The 19539-nt window shown below is 43.0% G+C and overlaps 1 protein-coding gene across 6 annotated transcripts in view; it reads right to left on the bottom strand.

The window, feature by feature from the left end:
• SPECC1 (sperm antigen with calponin homology and coiled-coil domains 1) overlaps positions 1-19539 on the bottom strand; it is a 284761-nt gene that overhangs the window by 90261 nt on the left and 174961 nt on the right. For all 6 annotated transcript variants that reach the window (XR_006890587.1, XM_046675310.1, XM_046675315.1 and 3 more), the window contains one exon: positions 10187-11766. Coding sequence is in view for 5 of the 6 variants with exons in the window: in XM_046675310.1 (XP_046531266.1) it covers positions 10187-11766 (1580 nt within the window). In the remaining variant the exon portion in view is untranslated. The remainder of the gene's footprint in view (positions 1-10186; positions 11767-19539) is intronic.

Raw genomic sequence — 19539 nt, 5'->3', positions numbered from 1 at the left:
GGTGTGTGGGATTGCGCTACAGATAGATTCAAATGAATTTCCCCGGAGCACCAGTCCTCCCTAGAGAGGGAGCAGTGAAGCTGTCCTCGAAGCTCTGACAGCCACCAAAGGCAGATGGCAGCAGAGACCATTCAGGACTCTCCTGCAGGCACTGCTCCTCCAGTGCCTTGTCACGCACCTGCTGGGAGCAGGATGCAGGGAATGGCGGGCAGCTCTGAGACAGACCAGGCTAGAATCTGGGCAAGTGTCACCACCTTTCCTCTGGCCCGCCAGACACTGAAAGTGAGGAAAAGGTATTGTCTCACATCTGGTTCCCAGGGAAACAGACTGTGAGATGGGGACGTGCATGCAGGAAGTGTACTGAGGAGCGTTCTGGGGATCCACACTCGTAGGAGAGTGAAGGGAGCAAGACTAGGCAGGAGAAGAGGAGCTGCAAGGCAGGCACAGCAGAGGCCTCAGCCAATCCCACAGGCAGCTCTGCACCTAGGATGCCCATCAGAGTTGTCCCAAATTGAAGTAAGAGCCTGGGCCTGTATCCCTCCTCACCACAATGGACTAGCCACTGGGTGCAGCTACCCTCGGGAAGGTGGACCCTTTGGCAAGGCAGCTCTCCTTGCAGAGGGCAAGTCCTGGAGGGGGACTCTAGCTGGGCAGCCAGCAGCCATCACTCCCCTGCAGCTGGGGGAAGGAGTGCTTCAGTCCTCGGCGGGGCCCTGCAAGTGTACCCCCACCCACTGCAGATATTAGAGAGCATTCTGTGCTGGGTGAAGTGGTGCCACAGACACACCCAGATTCTCTTCCATGGGAAATGAACAAATGGCCGTGAGGTTTTACCACTAGACAATCCGACTACAATGAATAAAGATCATCTACAAGGGCAGAGAACGGTAAAAAGAAGTTAAGAATCCTACCTACCCATCTTCAATAACATGTTCTCCCCTGACGTTGTTGAGACTCTTTGCAAACCTCGGCAAGTGTAAAATGCATGAGTAGAACATCCTGGTTATCCACATTTTTACTGCTTCTAAAGATACCAGAGGAGCAAAGGGAGACAGACTGTAGGCACAAGAAGAGAGGTGGCACCCAGCCTTGGAGGCACTTTGACCTGAGGATTTGTGTGTGGCTGGATCAGCAGGTTCTGAGGGCAGCCTGGCTTGCAGGACTGGATGGTTCTGGCTCCACTATTCGCACATCCACTTGGCAACTGTCCTTCCTCAAACCCTCTCCATGTCCTATGGTCCCTCTCAGTAAACAGCACAACCACATATCCAGACACACAAGCTAGAGATCTGTGAATGAACGGAACCCCCTCTTTCCTGCACACCCCCAATGTGAGGTCGCCAAACCCTACTGAGCCTACTTCCTAAGTGTCTTTCCAGCCCATGTCCTCCCTCCTACCCGACCCCGTTCAGTCCTTCATTCTTTCTCGCTTAACTGTGGCCAAAGTAATCTTTCTAAATGGCAAATGTGATCCTGTAAATCCCACTTCAATTTCTTCAGACCAAAAGCACAAGTAACAAAAAAGAAAAGAAGGTAAATTGGATTTCATCAAAATTAAAAACTTTCAGGCCTCACAGGAAACTATCAATACAGTAAAAAGATAATCCAAAGAATGGGAGAAAATATTTGCAAATCATGTATCTGATAAGAATATATAAAGAACTCCTACAACTCAAAACAATAAGACAAATACTGCAATTTAAACAACGGGTAAAGGATCTAAACAGACGTTTCTCCAGAGACATACAGATGCCCGATAAGCAGATGAAAAAATTCTCAACGTGATTAGTCGCTGGGAAACGCAAAACAGAACCACAATGAGATCCTACGTCACACCCACTAGGATGACTATAGTAAAAATTTTTTAAAAATGGAAAACAACAAGTGTTGGCAAGCATGTGGAGATATTCTGGGACCCTCACACATTGCTGGTGGGAACGTAAAATGGAGCAGCCACTTTGGAAAACAGTTTGGCAGTTTTTCGAAAAGTTAAATATAATTACCATAAGACCCAGCAACTCAAATCCTCGGCATATAACCAAGAGACAGGAAAACACATATTTACACAAAAATCTATACACAAATGTTCAGGGCAACAGTACTCACAATAGCCAAAAGGTAGAAACAACTCAAATGTCCATCACCTGCTGAATGGGTAAACAAAACGTGGTCCATCCACTCAATGGAAAATTATTCAGCTATAGGTAGTAATGAAACACTGGTTCATGCTGCAACATGGATGAACCTTGAAAACACTATGAAGTAAAAGAATCCAGACACAAAAGGCCCACACAGCATATGATTCTATTTAGATGACATGTCCCGAATAGGCCAATCCATAGGGAGAGGATGTAGCTTAGTGCTTGCCAGGGGCTGGGAGGGGGGAGTTTTGGGGAGTGACTGCTAATGGGTATGGGGTTTCTTTATGGGGTGATAAAAATGTTCTAAAATTGATTGTGGTGATGGCAGCACAACTCTGTGAATATAACAAAACCACTGACTTGTACACTTTATGTGAATTGTATCTCAATAAAGCTGTTATTAAAAAAAAATCTTCTCCAGAGACTCCCACTGCCTTGAGGATAAAATTCAAGCCGCTTGACGGGCGGTCTCCTCCCCGCTCCAGGTCACCACCTGTGACTCCAGCCATCACAAACCATCTGTAGCACTTCCTTGATCGGCCCAGCTTTCTGGCCAGAGAACTTGCTGTTCTCTTCCTGCAACATTCCCACTGTCCCCGCCCCTACTAACTCACCTGGTGAACTCCCACTCCCCTCAAGAATCAGGTTGTAAAGCAAACAAAAGGACGTGTCCCGATGACTCAGGTTTTCACTGTGAATTTCTCTATGTGTTATAATCAAGCAAAATTCTCCTAGTTCATCAAGACTTGAAAGATTGCTTTCTTCAAACCAAAAGGCTCTGGCCTTTTGATCAGTGTCCTTAGGTCTGCTTTAAAGGTTTTTCTCTTTCCTCTTTATTTTCACATAACCATAAAGCAGTATAAATAATTAATTAAGAATAAGAGTTCTGGGGTCAGACCCAACTTTCAATCCTGGCATTGGATTACTTAACTAGCCAAGTAACCATTCTCTGCAGCAGTTTCCTCAACTGAAAAAAATTAGATGACAGTATCAACAGCATAAAATTATGATGATTGAATGAGATTAAATGATCTAAAGGCAGTAAGAGTGCCTAAACATAAAAAGCACTAAAATACTAGATGTCATTAAAATACAATGATAAACTGTGTTTTCTAATATATTGATATGATTACAGCAGCCTCTCTTCTAATTCTGTTGCAAGTTTCTTAGACATTCATTCATTCAACAAGTATTTACTGGATACCTAACATGTGGAAGAAGTCACAGTGTTAATATTACATATAGTACGAAAGTAAATACATTTGGAATGACTGCTTGGGTAACTCTACCACCAGTAAAAACTTGTGTTATTTCTGTTCCATTTGCTTTTACATCCGACTTGGCTGCTCCAAAACTCCTCCTACTTAATGCCCAGCTGTTCTGAAGACACCTGCTGATGGAGAGGCATGTTTCATTCATACTGGCCTAAATCTGAACTTTTTTTTTTTGCGATGCTGTCCTCCCAAGGGAGAGGAGAATATGCTAGTTTAGTTTACACTGTTGCTATGGAAAACTTAAAAGAAGAGGGTGAAAAATCTGTATTTCACTTTGGGGACTGTCTAGGACCCTCCAAAGCCGGGGTGGTGAGTGCTCACAAAGTGCTTCCCAAGATCTCACCCAGAAGAGACCAGCGCTGGGGCGACACTAGGCTTCAGAGGAAGCCCTAAGGTCAAGTTAAAGAAAGAGAATGGTGCTCAGGCCAAACCTCACGAAAGGTATTAACACGTGTAAAGAGAAAAATGGGTCCCTCAGGAGGGAAAGGGGGTCAGCAGAGAAACCCCCAAAGGCAGAGGTGACACCAGGTTCACAGAAGCAGCAGCCCCCCCTCTTGTGAACTACAGGGAAAGGAGGGAGCTGAGCACAGATTCAGCTGTTCTGGTCCCAGTGGCAAGACCACCCTTACTGAAACATCAGTTCAGCTCTTTCCCAGACCCTCTGGTTCAGGTGTCGTCGTCGTCGTCCCCCCCCCCCCCCCCCCGCCCCTTCACACACCTTGAAGCGCAGAGCTCTACCAGGCGGGAGGCGGGGAGTCATGCCAACATGTGACTGCTGGGTGTGTGGGCCACGTGACTGCGATATCTAAACAAATAAAGGAGGATGGGCGTTCTGGCTTTATAGTTGAATCTTCCTAAGCTCCAGCTCCTGGCACACAGTAGGCTTCAGGCTCTGCAAAACTGGGCTGGGGCCTGTGGCAAAGCTCCGGAGGCAAGTGGCCTGCCTTAAAGGCTTCCAGGTGAAGAGCCCGCAGGCCCTTCCCGAGCTGCCTGACGCCCCCTCCTGACTTCCATGGGAGAGCTGGGAAACAGGCTCTGTGTACACAAGTTTCTCACAGGCCTTCTTCCCAGCCTGAAGTCACAGGACTCTGTTTCACCAAGAGAGCTGATACACTGTTGTCAGCCAAAGGTACTGGAGAGAATGGGGGAAAGTGTCCTACCTGAAGATCACTGAAATTTTCATGTTTTCAGTCTAAAAACTCGGTCTTCACCAACTCTGCCAACAGTATTCAGTCCATGATTCATGCAGGGGAAGTGGTCCCTAAGTCCCTCAACTCTACTGACAGATTCACCAGCACTTCTGAGCCCCTCGAGGGGCCGGGACGGACAAGGGGTTTTCCCACAAGTGATCCTAGCTGATCTGCAACGGTACAGCCTGTTGAGTCCATGAGACAATGACCCCACAGAGCCGAAGGCTTCTCTGAAGGAGTGACACCCTGGTTGAGACCTAAAGCAGAGCTCTCCCCTCCAAGAACAAACAACAAACACCTGGCAAGAACTGGACCTGGCTGGTCTGGGCGGGGAGGGTGACGGGACTAAGGCTGGAGGTGTAGCAGAAGGCAAACTGTGTATCACATGAAGTGTTCGGTGCAATGGGAAACTGCTGAAGGCTTCACACGTTTAGGAGAAAGGATGGGAGTGGGCAGATGCGAATGTGTGCAGTCCTGGGAGAGGCTATGGCAAAGGGTCTTCTTACCTACCCAAAAGCCATTCTCCTTTTTTTTCTTACTAAGAATTCCAACTTTGTTCAAGAATCAGGCTGTGATCTTGTGATTTCGAGGAAGGTGGGCTGGGAGATGGTGTGTGGCCCAGTTCTGACCAGAAATAAAGGGAAAGCTGCTAAGAGTGCTCTGGGGGAAAATGTTTTCCCAACAGGACTGAGGTATCTGGGGAGAGGCCAAGCCTCCTGCCTGTCAGGACTGTGGGGATAAGATGCTGAAGACACTGTGCTCACCTGCACCCGTGGCAGGAGGGTGGAGGGAATAATAGAGCTGCCAGTACAGAGCCTTGACATTATGCAGCCCTTGGACCACGGCTGCTAACTGCCTACCTCCCGACTTCTGATTATGGAGCACGGTGAACAGACGTCTGTCAGCTTGGGCCACTGACAGTAGGGGTTTCTGTTTCTTACAGACCAAAGCATCACCTGGGCATCCTCATGGGCCACCAGGTTCCAAGATCTCGCCAGTCCTTCATGGAGTCCTATTCTGCAGTCGTGGCTACAGGATCAAGTACCAGCCACGTCTTTCTCTCAAATCCTGGTCTTGCCATTTGTGGCCAGCAGCTACCCTAATTAGTTTGGCCTGGTGACCAAGCTGGTCACACAATGATCCTTTCACCTCGAGTTTTCCCCAACCACTCACAGCAAGTGTTTCTTTACAATCTCCTTACTCCTCTGGAAGAGATGCTCGTGTTTCTGCAGAAAAAACTAAAAATACCTAAGGATACCTAAAGCTGAGTTATAGGCTAAGCTTCCCGATAAGCTTTCAACCTCAGGAAGAAAAATGCCAGTATTTTCTTCTAGGTTTCAAGCCTTATAAAAATTCTCTAACTTGAAATCAAGATACCAAATGACAGAAAACTTCAAAGTCAAAAAACGTAAACCTAGATTGCATTATAGTCTGGAAAACAATGACCCCATGAACTACAGTGTTTGCCAGCTGGGGCGGCACACGTGCGGCTGACAGGAGGAGACTGCAGGACGCTGGAGATCAGACCCCTCCTCAGAGCAGTGCAGTGCTGTGTTCTAGAATCACACATTCAGCTGCCAGCAAAATGTACACGGCAGATATCGGAGAAGCTGAAAAGAATGGAGATATCAGCCAACAGCTGAAGACAAAGAAACGAGAGGAAGAAAAAGCCTACAAAACAGTCACACAATTACTGTAAATGTCCTACCAATTTTCCACTTACTGTATGAGGAACAGATCCGCCCTGGACCAAAAAAAGTACATTTTAAGGCTTTTCAGGCTCGTCAAACAGCATCTGAGTCACTTAAGCAACTTATCTAAACCGGAAACTTATATAGATTTACTAAACCTATTAGATCATAGGAGAGTTTGGCACTGCCTCTTTGTACTAAATAGGTTATTTTGCTCTTTTCTCACAACATCTGTCTCCTGCTAAGAATCAGAGAGGATGAATGGAGAGCTCAAACGTGCTGTATGAGACCTATACTGTATCTTGTACATCTGCTGTGATCTTACAGTTTTTATGTCATCATAACGGTTTTTCTCCTCTAATTTGTTAATGAGATGAATTACAATAACAGATTTTCTCATACAGTGCAGATGTTACAAATGTGTAAGATCTACCGTAGACGTAGAAAAATTGGATCTCCATCCCTTTTTTTAAGATTGGCACCTGAGCTAACTGTTGCCAATCTTTTGTTTGTTTTCGCTTTTTCTCCCCAAATCCACCCAGTACCTAGCTGTATGTTCTAGTCGTGGGTCCTTCTAGTTGTGGCATGTGGGATGCCACCTCAGCGTGGCCTGATAAGCGGTGCTATGTCCGCACCCAGGATTCGAACCGGAGAAACCCAGGGCCGCCAAAGCAGAGCGCGTGAACTTAACTTGGTCACAGGGCCGGCCCCTCCATCCTTTTTTTAAAAACAAGCAAATAAAACAAAATGCTTCTTAGCAAAATACTTGCATAACTTAATAAAAGGTACACAGCAAATGCTACAACAGACATCCTTAATGACGGAATGTTGGAAGCACTCCCTTCAAACAAGGACCCGTCCACCATTGCGCTTCTATTCCACACCGTACAATGGAAAGGGGCCGCCCAAGGCCACAAAATTAACCACTAGCCACGTGAGGAGGTCCCAGGCTTTCCAGGTGCCAGCCCTGCCCGCTACATCCTTCATTACAGTTCTGTGCTAAAAGTGCTCCTGTTTCCTGTGGGCATGAGCCCCTACATCTGATCGTTGGAATTCACGGTTGCTGGTGGATTAGCCGACATTCTGCAGTGGGGCTACAATAAGCTAGCAGTCAGCCTACGAGATGTGGGCTTTACTTTTTCTACAGTAATAGAAACGGGCAGGATGATTAGTACAAGTTACAACTTTGCTGCAATGACAGACACATAAGACAGCACAAAATCACAGACCTAGGATCTCGATACATATGAAACTCTAGGTGATGTCCTGCCTCACACATTTTACCTAAGACTCTTACCTCAAAAGACTAGCTAGGACCTTTTTCGACCTACTGTCAAGTATTTGGTAATTCTAATCAGTAAGCAATACACAAAGATATGGAATGTATGAATAATATAATTAACAGCTTGATTTAAAACATGTATCGTACCTTGGACTCTACAGAGAATGAAACACTTTTTCTTTTTCTCCAAATTAGACTTAGTTTATCCCAGAAAATTCTAGATTTTACTGTCCTCATTTAGACAAAACTATAATAAAGGGCAAATTCATACCTTTAAATGCTTTCATTGTCAATCAAGAAAGGACAAATGATCAAAAAATTTTACTCAAGAAACTCGGAAGAAACCAAGGAAATGTACAAAAAGCAGGATAAAAGAATAAAGATGAAAGTAGAAACAATTAGACAGAAATATATTAACAGTATAAGTGATAAGCTAATCCAACTGGGTCTCTGTATTCATGGAATGTGGAGTGACATACTCTGTTCTTCTGAATAGGAAGATTAAATATTGTAATCATGTCAATACAAGTTTGCATGCATGCCCAAACGTGCATAAACTGGGAAAACATCTGAAAAAACATATAGAAAAACGTTAGCAGTGTTTTTCTCCAAGTGGTGAGATTAAAAGTAATATTTATTTTCTTTATACTTATCTGTATTTTCTAAACCTTCTGTAATGAATATATAATTTTACAATCAGAAAAAAATAAGCTATCGTTTTAAGATGCCAAATTATTTCTCAATGACACATATATTTAATGCAAGGCCAACAGAAATACCAAAGAGACAGATGAGGGACTGAGGGAGGACCTCAAGAAGGTTGCCGGGGAGATTAAACATTTCACAAGAGTAACGGAGGGGGACTTATTCCAGACATTAACACTTAATGTAAAGAAATAAGCCAGACAGAGAAAGACGAACTCTGTATGACTCCACTCATAGGTGGAAGTTAACATATAGACAAGGAGAACTGATCGGTGGTTACCAGGGGAAAGGGGGGGTGGGGGGAGGGCACAAAGGGTGAAGTGGTGTACCCACAACACGACTAACAATAATGTACAAGTGAAATTTCACAAGGTTGTAAACTATCAAAATCTTAATTAAAAAAAAAACAAAACTTAATGTAAAGCTACAACTCCCAACCTACAGTTTAAATAGGCGCCTGGCTAGTACCTTATAATGGAATTGTGTCCATACCTTCAATAAAATGCTGTGAATTTAGAACACAATGATAAAAACTCAGAACATCACCCACCATTCAGATCATCAGACAGCCCAATGTCAGATTAGGTTGCAACTGACAACAGTAGAGAAAAATCCCCCTGGGAGCTCATGGCATAATTAGTTTCTTAAAACGCTGAAAACTGTGAAATAAGGTAGGAAGAAGTTTTCAACCTCTCTTACCAAGGAACCGCTAAATCACAGACCCAGAGCTTACAGGAAACGGAAAATAGGAAGTCACCTGTCTACACACTTCCAGCACTGCTCTGTGAGTGGGCAGAATGTTATACAATTACTAGCAATCTTCATCATATAACAAAGATCCAGAGACGGACTAAAGGACTCTTTCAAAGATGAAAGAAGTGATCATTTATTTGATCTTGGGTTGGGGAAGATCTTTGCAAGTGAACAAGGGGAGGAGAAAAGAGGAGATGAAGACCAGATTTGGATGACCCAACAACTTGACACCGAGTGTTGGCAAGGGCTCAGGGAAGCAAGCCTGATCTGCTGGGGGAACAAACTGGTATGGTATTTCTGGAGGGTGATCTGGCTAAACATACTGAAAGTGTTTAAAATGGTCATACTCTGACACTGTAAGTCAATGTCTCGGAATTCTTCCTAAGGAAATAATCAGAGAAACATAAAAAATGTATTTACAATATCAAAAGACTAGAAAAGAACATAAATGTTCAACAAGAGGCGACCAGCAAAGCATATATGAAATATTTATATAACAGAATACAATCTGGCCTTTAAAATCATGTTTCAAAGAATAATCATGAGAATATGCTCAGAAAATATTAAATTAAAAAAAGTTAATATGTACAGGATGATTCTAAAAATTTTTTTTAACTTGTGAGATACAAGTACACACATACACACATAGATCTGGAAGAAAACACCAAAACAGTGGCTATATTATTACTTGGTGGGAAAACTCAAGGTGATTTTAATTTTCTGTTACTAGCAGCCCAAAGCATGCTAACTGATAGGCCTGCATAACTCACTCATTCTTCAGGACTCGGCTTTCAGCATCTCTTTCAAGAAGTCCTCCTGCCCTGCCCTCCTTTATCCCATATAATTCTAGGTGGTCCTCCTTGGCACTGGTCTCTAGCCTGGCCTCTATGACATTCTTCATCCCTGCATCATACTCACTGATTTGACTCACCATATCCCCACTACACTTTGAACTGCCTGTAGTTGGAAACTGGGGTATTTCATTTTTGTATCCCCAGTCTGTCTGGAATCTAACATCTTCAAGCCAGAATGCTGGATTCATGAAAGAAACTGATGGAACGATTCTCTGTGCTCTGTGAATTTAAAGGTCAAGGAGGGAAATGTTAATTAACAAGGATGAGCAGATACTGGTAAAGAGGTATCACCTTACCTTGGCTAGTAGGCTTGAAACACGTTTAACTTCGCCATGTGCCTTTAGTAACTCTTGTTTGAGCTCGGTGCAAGACCGTTCCAGCTGATCTTTCTCAGCTCGAGCTACTTTCAACATTTCTTGAACTTCACAGCCCTCTGCTGTTTGCCCCACAAGACTGGTCTCTGCAGCTTTTTGCTTCTCATTCTCCAAATGAGCCTTCAAAGACCCATTTTCCATCTTCAGCCCTTCGAAGGTAACTTTATATTCTTCCAGAGTTTTGGCCATCACACTATTACTATGCCGTTCCAGTTCCAGAAGCCCATTCAGTTTTTCATTTTCTTCCTTTAGGTGTTTAATCATTTCTAAAGCTCCTTGGTTTTCTTCCTCAGCCTTCCGTAAGCTACAGGTCAGCTGCTGCTGAATGTTGAGCAGCTTCTCTCTTTCAAAGCGGCCCTGTTCAAGAATTTCTGCACACTTCTGTTCCAGTTCAAGGATTTTTCCTTCCTGAGCACTGGGCTCTTCATTCTTCACTCGCTCTTGTAAGAGATTCATCAGCTTCTCGTTTTCTTGACTTAGCTGCTCTGCCCTCTCTCGATGCTGATGAAAGGAAGTTTCCAAAATAGTCTTCTCGTCCACCAGTTTCTCATTTTCAGCTGTCAATTCCTGCACCATTTGCTGCTGATCTGACAATTCTTGTAAAGTTGCCTGCAGCTCTTCTGCTGTGCTATGGTGATTTTCTTCCATCTTTTGTATCTTTTCGGTAAGGGAAGCCAGGGACAACTCACTCACGTTGTTAGGGGAACTCCCAGTGGTGGAACACTTGGAGCTCTTAAATGGGTTGCTGGTGGAAGACAGGGGCCTAGAGGGGGTGTCTGCTGTGATGTGCTCAAAATCGGAGGCATCTGGTGACAAAGAAGCTTTGGTGACATCGCTACTGGAAGATCCTGACGTCCGTAATGCATTTTCGTGTATGTTTTTTTTATATTCATCGATTTCACCTGACAACTGATCTCCAGTTGGGCTTCCGAAGCTTGAATCTTGAGTTACGGATGTTGGGCAGCTGCTATCACCAGTCTGACTTGCCCCCGCTTCTGAATTTGGAGAATGCTCAAAATAAGTCAGTTTTTCCTTCAAGGCCCGGTTTTCTTCCTCTAGGTCAGCAAGTTCTTTCTGAAAATTTTTGTTCTTCTCCTCAAGAGCTCTTATCAAAGGTTCAGAGTCACCTGGTGAAACTGATGTTCCATCTATATTTGGGTCCAAAGCATTAGTTCCTTCAGTGTTCAGAGTCCTTTTCTCTTTGAATTTCTTTAGTTCACTTCGAAGCCTGTTAATTTCACTATCTTTTGCTTTAGCTTCTGCCAAAAGTTCCCGAACCTGGGACTCGAGCACGGCTTTTTCTCCACTTTCATTCTCTTGCTTGGGTCTTGTAGAAGTGGTCCTCAGGTGCTTGGTAGGGGTAGGTGTGCTGGAAGAAGTTGGGCTGGACACTGACTTCTTTGGGTTGGAGGGACCACGTGGCACAGTTCTCTCTCTTGAGACAGTTACCGAAAGTTCTCGAGGAGCTGGAATGCCTGTCCTTTTGGTTGTTGTAACAGCCCCTAAAGACAGAAGTAGAAACCAGTGAAACAAAGTAAGACCTTTTACAAATGAAACCTAATGACTTCAGCTTACATGGCATAGTGAACAGGGTGGCTGTCGCCCTTCATCCATTTCCTCCTCCTCTAGACAACTACCCAGTTCTGATGGGGTTTCTGTACCGCCTCCCACAACCCTATGCTTTGAGGAAAGCTGACTCCAAGCCTGAGCTACTCAGTATAAGCCCATCTCCAGCCATAGTTGCTGGTTCAAGGCATGGGCACCATTCAATTAAGGTCAATGAAACACAAGGAAAGGTTTTCTGGGTGAGCTTCTGAAACATTACTGGACATGAGCGAGGGATCACATAAATCTGGGAACGGCTCGTAACCACCATGTCACCACAAGAAGAAAGTGAGAATGCAGAGAGTAGAAAGAAGGAAACCAAATTCTTAGCAGATTGATTCATTCTCAATCAATCAACCCTGAGGCTGGACCTAGTGCTGGCCTTCCAAATACACAAGCCAACTAATACCCTTCATATAAATCACCTTGAATTAGGTTTTCCTTAACTTGCAACTTAATACAGCTTAACTGACAACCCTGGCAACTAAAAAACTGCTTTTTGACAAAATACAAAAATTCATTGTGAATTTCTCAATAAACACTTAAAAAAATTCATCACTAACATATCTTGACTGAGCACAAATTAGATTAAGAAATCAGAAGATACAAATAATACTAAGGAGAGACTGATCTGATCCAATGACCTACTGCTTTCAACATTAAGTGGAAATGGTGTGCTCATACGTATTCAGACAGAAACAAGAACAAATGGCCTCAGGGCTTATTACATCTATCCAGGGTACAGTTTAAATCTAAAACGGATTTATAGAATATGGAAATGATACAGAATTAAGAACACACAATGAGAAATGTAAGGTAAGGAATTATTTTTAATTTTCATCTATACTACTATAATTATTTTTTAACTTTCATCTGTAATATATTTTTTATTTCCATTTATACTATTTACTACAGAAAATGTTAAAAAAAAAATTCTAGGGATGAAAACCCAGACATCCATCTCCTACAGGCTCTAGAAATGAAACCTACTGCAGAGCTTGGAGGGTAAATGAAAAATCTGGACCTATTTTACAAACTCAAAGACTGAGGAACCAAGGCTGACTGCTATCACTTACACAACTATGCACCTAGACCGACCTCGAGGCCTCTGCAGTGTGGGGAGGGTTGGGGGAAACAGATGCATGCAGACTGGCAGCAGCCCCATCTGCTGAGGCCGAAGCAGACCAGGAGGGCACAGCGGTTCTAAACCAACTGCAAAGACTGCTTCTGGGACAGGAGCAAGTGCACACCCAAACATCCTGAAATCTGAGGTGACGACAGGAAGGCTGAGAGCATGCGTTGCTAAGTGTCTAACAGCTGAGTGCTCTTAAAACTTTGACATAATAAAGGCTAAACACTGTCATGTTAATATACAGAATTTTTAAATTGACTTTTTCAAATTAAGTTACTGGAAAGCTAAGAGGACTATATAAAACACATTTAATGCTTTCAGATGTCCAGATGCCTCACTTACATCATACTAAATACTCGATGAAGAAAGGATTTATTTAATTATTCACGTAAAATGAAGACTAAAATCACTAACACGTGTTAGCGACACGAGTTCTGTAGAGTAAAGTAATGTTGGCAAGGACCATAATGAAAACTGGAAGATAACTAAAGTTTCACTATAACTATGGTCAGAACACGCAAAACAGGGTCCAGGACTGAATACAGGGAGCCGTTTGCCGTTCCTAATACTGACACTAAAATTAAGGCTCCTTTTCAGTTGTTTGTTGGTTTTGAAGATGGGAAGGACTACGACAGATCAGTAGATCAACTCCGTTATCATTTCCAGCTACAGTTTAACTCGTTCCTTGTGCTGCCAAACCTCAAGTTTGTTCTCCGCTTAGGTATTATTTATGCCTTATCTTTATATCAAACCAAAGTACATTTATGTAATATATCCAGTTGTGGGTTATGAAATACACAATCCACTTGTATTTTTTCCTATATTGGTTCTTTTTCCCATTCTCTTCACCTCATCATTACTTGAAGACAGTCACCAGTATACCTGTTTTCTATTTTCTAAAAGGTTCTTCCCATCTCTGTACACATCATTTCAGAAACTGTAATCAGCAGAGGTTAAGTTTACAGAGTTGTTAAAATCCATCATCAGACCAAACTAAGGTTGGCTCTTGGCTGCTCACTCCCCATCCGTGCTTAAGTCCGCTGCAGACCCACCCTGTCATGGGCACTGATGGGCAGGAGTCAAGTGGCGGGACCCTATAGCTTATGATGTAACCAATCAGAAGGGTACCACTCAGAGTCTCCTTCAAGGACTGTCAGAAAAGAAGCCACACTGCTGAACAGTACATCCTGGAACCCTGAAAGTGGGCATGCTACCTAACACAATACAACACGGCAAGGGTGACAGCAGGGCTGGGGGGAGGTCTGGCCGATGGAACCGGGACTGGGCTCAGCTGGCACCCTTACTTCTCTGTCTCTTTCCCATCCTCACACCAGAGCATCACTGATTCCTACTGAGGCTGGTTCTCCAACTGCACGTAGTTAAAATAAAAGCAAGCTATACCTAACAGGATAAATTTTTTAAAAAACATGTTTGATATATTACATTTAAAAATGCCAAATGAAAAATTATATTAAATTGTGGTTGATCACAGGTGCATCAAACTGTGTATTCACAGAGACATGCACTAGAAAGGAGTGTAGAATATTGAGAAGCAGGTGAGTATTAAGCTGGTTGGACCATGAGTAATTTTCCTGTTTCTTTTTTACAGTTACATTTATGCAATAAATCAAAAGAACAGGAGGGAAAAATCCTATCATGACAATATGCAGAGACATAAGAGGTGGGAAAAATAAGCCATTTCCGAGGAAAAGAAAAGAATATATTTAAAATAACAATAGTGCAAGCGTTTAAATCATGGATCAGGTGACTGTGATTAAATAGTGATTGTCAAGAGCTGAAAATAAAATATTTTCAGTCCCTTTTTAATTTCCTCATGTTACCCAAAGAACATGCTACCAGGGTGGTTCTTTGGTAGGTCTTCTGTCTACCATGCAGGAAATGGTGACATTCTGAAATAAACTATTGATCTTTCATTTATTCAACAAGAAATCAGAGAGTGCCAGCTCTGTGGGAGAGACAGGTGGGAGACACGAATGAAAATCGCCATCTTCACAGACCACACCATTGCTGCCTTCCCTCCTCACACAGGAGAACTCGCCCGTTCTGTATTTAAGACTCTAAACTAGCATGTTTTTTACTACCATTCTTCATAAATTTGTCTCAAAAAGTTCTAATAATTTCTTTATTGTCAAATCTAATATTTCCCCTTAATCTTGATCCTTCTCAACTCTTCAGTGGCGGCTAACTTTATTAAGTATCTGTTCCTTCTTTCTTGCATTCTTTTTACTCATGTCGACAGTGGCACCAATCATTTTTCAGGTTCCCCTATTCAAGGAACCTTAAAAACGTATTTCAAACTTCTTTCTCCCTTTCTTTTGCAACCAATCAATCGGTCACTAAAACCTGTTCACTGTTTTTGGAAACGTTTCCATATTTTTCCTTTCCTTTCAGCATGAATCTAGTCCAGGTCCTCAGAACGTTCCATCTAAATTTCTGAACCATTCTCATAGGTCTTCCTGATGCCAGGCCCTCCCACCTTTGAGACATTCTGGATCAATATCCCTTAATTAACTCCTTCATTTTGCTGTTCCAGAATCTTAACTAATTCTTCATCTGCTGCACTGACGCCAAACTTCTTCCCTTGGCTTTCAAGGTCACACAAAATCTCTAATCAACATATCCAATTTTATTCACCTTTTGGGGGTTTTGTGCTCTCCAACACACCCACTGAACTCTAGTCAGTATCCTCAGTGTCCGCAACGTACTTGCGGCTTGTTGAAGTATCATTCCCTTTCCACTGGATCCTTCCAACGGTCATTTAAACATGTTCAGTTTTCTTTAGTTTAAAAAAACCTAGAGGGGCCAGCCTGGTGGCGCAGCGGTTAAGTGTGCATGTTCTGCTTCTCAGCGGCCCGGGGTTCGCCGGTTCGGATCCAGGGTGTGGACATGGCACTGCTTGGCATGCCATGCTGTGGTAGGAGTACCACATATAAAGTAGAGGAAGATGGGCACGGATGTTAGCTCAGGGCCAGGCTTCCTCAGCAAAAAGAGGAGGACTGGCAGTAGTTAGCTCAGGGCTAATCTTCCTCAAAAAAAAAATAAATAAATAAATAAATAAAAATCTGGAATCCACATCCTCCTCCAGCTAAAATCTTGATTTCTCTTCCATCTCACAGCAGCACCCTTCAAAGACTTGTTTCCTGGTTGTCTTCATTTCTTCCCCTCTCGTTCACTCCTCTACCTACTCCCGTTACTCAACCGGAACCCTGTCTGCTGACGTTGCCAATGACTTCCATGTGGTCCAACGCAATGGATATTCTCAATCCTCTCAGCAGAGCTGGAACAATGCCTTCCTTTTCAAAACATGTCTCTGATGTCACACTGCCCTAGTTTTTCTCTTACCTCAGAAGCCACCCTCTGTCTGTCTCCTTTGCTGGTTCCCCCTCCTCTCTCCACTCTCTCTGTGTGAGAATTCTTCATAGCTAGATCCTGGGTCTTTTTTCTTCTCTTATTACAAATATTTTCCTGGTGATTCTACTTAATCCCATGATCTTAAATACCACCTATATACTGATGGCTCCTCAATTAACTCTCTTATGTGGAGCTCTCCTTTGAGCAACATCTGAATATCAAACTACTTACTGGATAAGCTAAAAGGAATTAGCAGAAAGGCCCTGGAGTGCACAGAGCCAGGGCAGGGAGGGGACTAGTGAGGAAAAAGGCTAATTTATATATGACAGAAATCCTGACTGAATGAGCACTATGAAAAAAAATGAGGATATAATAAAAATAGTGGGAAAAAAACCAGAAACCTCATAAAGACAATAAAGCTTTAGCATAAAAAAGGTAACAAAACCCTAACACATGACTTTACTCTGCAGGGAAGAATAGCTTTGTAGTCACAATAACAATAACACTATTTAAATTGACCTATACACAAAGTATGCAAGACTATTTTATACAACATTTGACTATTATCATCCCTACTGGTAAAAAAAGTTAAAGTACAGATAAAAAATTGGAAGGTAGAAGACAAGGTGGAGAGAGCTGGTAGAAAAGGTAGTGATGATAATATCCATCCTCACCTTACAAATGGAGAATCAAAAATACTATACACAGTTGACAAAACAAGAAATCAAGATGAAATACATTATTAAAATAAATGAGGGAACCAAGAAAGGAACTAAAAACAGCGATATTATGACCCTGGGAAGGGGTGAAAGGTTCTGAGTTAAATCCTCATCTATTATAGCAGGAGTCAACAAAACATCTAAATTTGAAAAATCAAAAAACAGCGATGTCAAAAGAATGAGAAGACAAGCCACAGACTGAGAGAAAATATTTGCAAAAGACATATCTGATAAAGGACTGTTATCCAAAATATGCAAAGAACTCAACAATAAGAAAATGAACCACCGGATTAAAAATGGACAAAACGTCTGAACAGACACCTAACCAAAGATATACAGATGGCAAATAAGCATACGAAAAGATGCTTCACATCATATCATATGTCATTAGGGAACTCAAATTAAAACAATGATGAGGCCGAGCGCTCACGAGCTCCGCTGCGGCAGCCCAGGGTTTCACCAGTTCAGATCCTGGGCGCGGACATGGCACCACTTATCAGGCCATGCTGAGGTGGCACCCCACATGCCACAAGTAGAAGGACCCACAACTAAAAATACACAATTATACCCGGGGGGCTTTGGGGAGAAAAAGGAAAAACAAAACAAAATAATGATGAGCTACCACTGCACACCTATTAAAATGGCTAAACCCACAACACTGACATCACACGCTGACGAGGATGTGGAACAGGAACTCTCATACTCTGCCAGTGAGAATGCAAAACGCTACAGCCACTTGGGAAGACAGATTGGCAGTGTCTTACAAAACTAACCATACTCTTGCCATACAATCCAGCAATTGCACTCCTTGATCCTTACCCAAATGAGCTGAAAACTTATGTCTACACAAAAACCTGCACGTGGATATTTATAGCAGCTTTATTCATGATTGCCAAAATCTGGAAGCAACCAAGATAGCCTCCAGTAGGTGAATGGATAAACTGTGCTACATCCAGACGATGGAGTATCATTCAGCGCTAAAAAGAAATGAGCTTTTCAAGCCATGAAAAGATAGAGGGAGCTTCAATGCATATAACTAAGTGAAAGAAGCCAATTTTTTCCTACATACTGTATGATTCCAACTATATGACATTCAGGAAAAGGCAAAACTACTGAGACAGTAAAAAGATCAGTTATTGCCAAGGCTTTAAGGGGAGGGAGGGATAAATAGGCAAGCATGGAGACTTTTTACGACAGTGAAACTATTCTGTATAATACTTAAATGATGGATACATGTTATTACACATCTGTCCAAACCCACAGACTACACACCAAGAGTGAACCCCAGGTAAACTATGGACTCTAGGTGATCAGGATGCATCAATGCAGGTTCACCAGCTGTAACAAGTACCACTGTGGTGAGGGATGCTGATGGTGGGGGAGGCTGGGCGTGTGTGGGGGCAGGGGGTATACAGGAACTCTCTGTACCTCCTGCTCAATCTTGCCGTACTAAAACTGCTCTGTCTATTTAATAAAATGAGCGGTATGAGCAAAATGGTTCCCTGTGAGAAGTGGGATGAGAAACGGGAAGGTGCAGGGCAGCAGTAGTCTTCCCTGTCATAAGAAGGGCCTTGTCCTATTTCATTTTTATAACTTGTGCATATACTACTTTGATAAGAAGAATTAAGAAAAAGAAATGTAAATGTTTGCAAACACAGTGCGGAAGCAGGACATCAGCAATCCGTTGGTTTTATAGGCAGCACTGATCCTTTGGACTTAGAACAAATGAGATTAAAAAAAAGTCTGAGGCAACTCAGCAGGCAGCAGCACTGCCCTAAGGAACTAAGTCTGTTATCAGATCCCGGCCCCGCCTTGCCTGCAGCAGAAAGGAACTTTTTCCACACTGGACTGCCTTTCGGGGAGTCTCAATGGAGTATTTTCTAGAGATTCACACATACCTCATATTAAAGTTAATGGAAACTCTTTGTAAACCAAACAGAGGGAAAAACACAGAAGAATCCGAATATGCAAGTGAACCAAATTACTTGCTCACTTTGCTTCCTTTGTTAAAAGCAAACAGTAGAGGCCACGTTCAGAGACGGCTTTTCTAACAGGATAAATGCTTTCTGTCTCATCTTCATTTTACGTCTTTTTTTTTTTTACTAGAATACAAAACAAATTTTGCTCACACTCCACTTGCTCAGCAACTTGGGTCAGAGTTTAAAACACCTGTAAATCTACATCCTTCTCTTTCCCAAATACTCACACTGGACCACAGCCACTATGAACAGCACTCCAGAATGGCGGGGCTTTTGAACAAAAGACCCCTAACACTCAGAAGGGTCTCTGGCCCGCGGAGGGCACGGTGACCGCTCTGTTGCGGGGATAAAGGCAAGATAAGGCAGCAGACAGAGCAGCAGTGTTAGGAGAAGACAGAACGGTATGGTCATCTGACCAGCTTCTTGCAGGCGCCCACACAGCCGGCTGCAGTTAGCTGTCTCCAGAAG

The sequence above is a fragment of the Equus quagga genome, chromosome 11 (genome assembly GCF_021613505.1).
Source record: "Equus quagga isolate Etosha38 chromosome 11, UCLA_HA_Equagga_1.0, whole genome shotgun sequence".
In the NCBI taxonomy this organism is placed as follows: Eukaryota; Metazoa; Chordata; class Mammalia; order Perissodactyla; family Equidae; genus Equus; species Equus quagga.
Note: the sequence above shows the minus strand (reverse complement) of the source record. Positions and strands in the feature narration are given on the sequence as shown.